Source organism: Aplysia californica, unplaced genomic scaffold, assembly GCF_000002075.1.
Source record: "Aplysia californica isolate F4 #8 unplaced genomic scaffold, AplCal3.0 scaffold00011, whole genome shotgun sequence".
NCBI classification, from domain to species: Eukaryota; Metazoa; Mollusca; class Gastropoda; order Aplysiida; family Aplysiidae; genus Aplysia; species Aplysia californica.
The window spans coordinates 1034099-1039098 of record NW_004797281.1 but is presented as its reverse complement, the minus strand read 5'-3'; the positions used below and the strand labels follow the sequence as shown (position 1 = coordinate 1039098).

General features: G+C 37.3%; 1 protein-coding gene across 1 annotated transcript in view; it reads right to left on the bottom strand.

The window, feature by feature from the left end:
• Window positions 1-441: 441 nt before the first annotated feature.
• Window positions 442-5000, bottom strand: part of LOC101857849 — a 13810-nt gene continuing 9251 nt past the window's right edge. Inside the window, exons 5-8 of the mRNA XM_035970236.1 lie at window positions 4107-4308; window positions 2477-2659; window positions 1407-1526; window positions 442-545 (exon numbers count right to left, since the gene is read on the bottom strand). Of these exons, the coding sequence (XP_035826129.1) occupies window positions 442-545; window positions 1407-1526; window positions 2477-2659; window positions 4107-4308 (609 nt within the window). The remainder of the gene's footprint in view (window positions 546-1406; window positions 1527-2476; window positions 2660-4106; window positions 4309-5000) is intronic.

Sequence of the window (5000 nt, the reverse complement as noted above, 5' to 3'; positions counted from 1 at the left end):
ATGATGATAATAATGATGGTGATAATAATAATAATAATAATAATAATAATAATAATAACAATAATAATTAATAATGATAATAATAATAATGATAGTTATCAATAATAACAATAACAACGACATTGAAATGATAAAATTAGTTTATCCACCAGTGTCCTACTATGACCAGTGTATCCTCAGAAGAGATTTTTTTTTTAAGAGGGGAAGAATAATAACCAAAATTATGATATCTTGTGACTTCCGATATGGTCAAGATTCCAATTCTGGCAGACAGGAGTTAGCCATTTTTTTAGATGTAAAAGCTTTATTACCACTATCGGTGATGGAGGTTACATTTAGCGGTGCTGCCTCTTAAACATAACATCATAGTGTTGAAAAGGGTGTTACATCTATGCAACTATGCATCAAATAGGATGGACTGTGCATGAATGCAATTTGCACTTACGTGATCATGGACTGGGAAGGGAGGTAACCGTTACAGTACTCATCACTGGTGAAACAGTCGCGGTCAGCTCCCACAGAGAAAGCAAGCGGGTCGGGCAACGCTGAGTACGGCAAAAAAAAACACAAAAAAACTGCAGGTGTTAACAGGAGATTCAGCTGACAAGACATTGAGAAATTCTCGTTTTGCATTGTCATTATCAAGAAATTCTTTTTCATTAACCCTTTGAGGCCACAGCATAGCTGATAATATAATATGTCCGATCAGCAGCAATTTTCGGTACATTTTCTAATCATCATACACAATCAGAAACCCACTCATTTCATAGTGCGTATATTGTTGTTTTTAATTTTTTAGGTACAATGTCCCAAAACAGCGTATCTTCAAGTCTTATCGATTAACCAGAATGCGGGTCTTTAATGGGTTAAACAATCTCAATACTTGGAGAACCAGTGGATAGAAAATTGAACTCCAACCAACTCTCAGACAAAAAAACTACCCACTTAAAGTCTTGTGTAGCCCAAAGGATAGAAAGCATAGGATGCATTGTATTATTGATGAACCATGTACGAGGCACGAGGTATAAGCTGTAAATGTTAACAATGGTAAAGCCAAGTGGTGACAGATAGTATTAGAGAAACTGTTGTTATTTTATTCATAATGTATATGTTTTTGGTCTCCATAGGTATAATTCCAACCCGAAAGGAGAATGGTACAGCATCCAAGAGAACAAACAGAGGTGCTCAATAAAAATCGTTTCCGCTTGAAAATCGAATTCATATCCCTGGAAGGAATAGGGTACCATAAATGCCAATGCTTGTTCAAGATCTGACACCTGAAACGTCACATGCAACGGCGAGACGCCTAACCACCGTAGAACAGATGCCGGTGGTCACACATCTCACTCAGATAATACAATAGCAGTAAGTGAATACACAAGTGTTATGAAACAAGAAGGTCATACCTTTGCGAAGGTCAGATAGCCAGTCTTCCGGCGTGACCCTGTAGGCCGTCTTGAAGCCAATAGCTTCCGCCTGCCTCCAGGTGCCCACGTTGTCCAAGTCCTCCGGTTTGTTAATGGTTGCTGTAGAAATATTTTTTTAATGTAATTGAAGTGTTACACTGCCTTCGACGTTATTAAGATCATTAAATAGACAGCAGACTGCTTCGACCCTGCCCCTCATCGTTAACCAGGCCTAAGTGGGATACAACACCCCAGCAGAAAGATCAAGGTACTCCAGAAAAAATTATTCTCGTTCGGGAATCAAACTCATGAGTCCAACGTGAGACAGTGAAACGTCTAAAATGCTACATCACAGACGCTGGTCTGCAGAACGAGGCACGAGGTATCATAAAGTATTATAAGATAAAGATATTATGCTTGTTAGTAACTTACCAACCATACCAAGGAAAATAATGTTTTCTGCCATAGTCACAGCGCCGTCAGTAAATAAGCATGCGCCTTTCTTTTAATCAAAACCTCGGCTTTAAAAAAATATCCTTGCTTCCCACGTCATACGTCAAAAAAATCCTTCATGAATGCATGCCATACTATTTAACGCACTGTCACAAGCACTGATGACGACTACAAGCTGTACCATTGTAGTGATGTCAATGGTCTCATCAATAAAAATAGAAAGAGTTTCAAGCCTTGACTATATAGCTTTTAACTGTTATTTTGCACCGCTAGACTTTATCGTCAATCTATTTAGTATCAGAGTTTCTGATTAATGGAGTGTCTTAAATAAGCTTGCTTTATTTATTACAAGGCATTGCTTAATGAAGTCTCCTGATTTCTGCCAGTTTCGACTAATGGCGATCTTTCGATTGACCTCATATCTTGTAATAACAAACAAAATCCCGTTTCTGGACCTTGTTAACAACTCTGTTTTCTCGTCAAATTAGCCTCCAAATCCTTGAGTCTTGAAAAATGCATTGGCCTCCATATTTATCATAAGATCTGCTCCATACTGTTTCGAAAATCATTAAGGGAACATGGGAGCTGGTTAAAACATTGAACAATAATTGGCTTACGGGTCAAACAGATGCCCATCACCGACTGCACGCACACCAGGAGCGCGGCGACAGTGGGGTCACCATGGCTCTTGTCCAGCACACAACTACTGCAGATGTTGATGTCCACGTGATCTTCTGCTGGGATGACACCACGTCTGGACCAGAGGAGACTGGTGCCGGAGTAGTCGGCCAGGGGCGGGACTAGGGAACAAGTTGAACAGCAGAGCAAAGATAGTTTAGTACATTAGATAAAGTCACAGAAAAACACCCTATACTTATATTGACTGACTAGTGTGAGCCTCTGTCGAACGTCACTTTTTTTTCCCTCAAAATTGCGTATGGTAGAAGCTTAACACTAAGCTATCAATATGTCTTAGGCGCAAGGTGAGGCGCTGATTCTTGTTCCTCCCATAATAATATACAAGTAACAAAGAAAATGACAGACAGTTACGGCACTATTGAAAACCACTTCACAGAATCAATAAATAGAAATGTAACAGAATTAGAATTAGGAAATAACTGAAACAAAACATGGTTGGTAATCCAAAGGACTTTCTAAAACAAAAATATATAGGAGGAAAAAATTGTCGGAAAAGAAGTGCAGTGTCCTTCGATCGAAAAGAAAAATGTGATGGTTTTGTTTTTTGTCTTGATACTGGCAATCTATAGCTGCTTCCTTTTCCGAATTCCAAAATCAAGTCAAGTTCCAATTTACGGACGAGTAGAATTTTAACACTACTGTTTAAACTCACATGACGCCAACTGCATTTACGCAAATGCAACCAAATTTGCAAATCCGTATTTTGTTTGGTAGGTCTAAGTATTGAAACTTTTGGGGTTGTGTTGAGAACAACCAAAAAAAAAAAACGTGTTTGTTACTCTTCTACCTATTGATTCTTGAAAACTCCTCCACTAAATGTGCTTTTGCTCAAAGATGCCAACACATAATCGTATGAGGTCTTTGCTTTAAACAGTAGACTATTTTTCCCTTCGTCTGTACTGTAATGGTTAGACACATTTATACTTTAAACGTCTTTGGTTGTGTTACAAAATTTTAGGCTCTCCTCCAACGTGGCTCAATCATATCGGAGATGGACATTAGATACTGTAGGGGTCTACTTCTTAAATAACGTTAACTTAGGGTTGAGTGGAGTTTTAGACCTTTACAGTTTCTGTCTATTTCTGATCAACTTGTGTTTGAGTGCTTAATCAGCTGTTTACACTGCATGCATTACCCTCGGGATGCTGATAATGTTTTTGAGGGTTCAAGGGCGTGTTGGGGTAATAATAGTTGTCAAGTGAACAGAACTTGCTGTACAGCTTGGAGGTGCACTATTTAAAAGCAATTGTCATTAAGTTCATTATTCTAAAAACAATAATATTAATAACAATAATGATAATGATAATAATAATAATAATAACAGTAATAATAATAATAATAGAAAATAATGATAATGATAATAATAATAGTATTAATAATAATCATCGTCATCATCATAATTATGATAATCGTAATAATAGTAATAGGACAAATAATAATTTATTAGCATGATGATGATGATGATGATGATGATGATGATGATGATGATGATGATGATGATTCATTATCATCATCATTATTATTAACATTATCATTATCATAACTTACTGGGTTTTCCGGTTGTGAAAGTAGTACTTGAAGTCTTTCCGAGTCCATCTTTGCTGAAGGGGGTGACGACAGCCTCGTATTGAGTTCGTGGGTCCAGTCTCAGGAGAGTGAAGTTCATCATTGTGTCCGGGTCATTGATGAGGGCCGCAGGGTAGTGGACAAAGTTGGCCGGTCTGTCACAAGGAGGGGATGATTCTATGGTCTGAGGGCGATGTTAGATGCAATTAGATCAAGGGTATTTTTAATACCTAAAAATAAAAACGAATATAATAATTATTCTATTGCAATGACAGTGACATTATAAAGAAGCATAAACACAAACTATGAAGATTGGGGATGGTTCTATTGTCTGTGGGCGATGTCAGATGCAATTTAATTAAAGGGTACTTTTAATATCTAAAAGTGGGTGGTTGGTGGGTGCTCTGGTATGGTTTGCTCCTTCTTTCTTATTAAAAAAACTATTGTCATTATCTCCACTTCGGTTATTTTTTGGTGTTTGCTGCTCTTTTGTAACACCTCGAATCTTCTGGCGCTCATGACCTTATGCAGTTGCGAGTGCTGTTGAACACTTACTAAAACTAAACTAAAATCTAAAAATAAAAACGAATATAATAATTATTATATTGCAATTACATTGATATTATAAAGAAGTACAAACACTAAACATGAAGATTGGGGTTATGGTAAATTACTTCACCAAAGAAGCTCAGTGAAGTAATTGAGCAAGAATTCCAAATTGCTATTACCGAACAGTATGGATAACAAATACAATGTACCTTATTATTTTATTTATCTTCGTTTGATTCTCTGTCACTGTTTCTCCTTTCTCTCGGTCTCTCTGTTTCTCTCTCTCTCTCTCTCTCTCTCTCTCTCTCTCTCTCTCTCTCTCTCTCT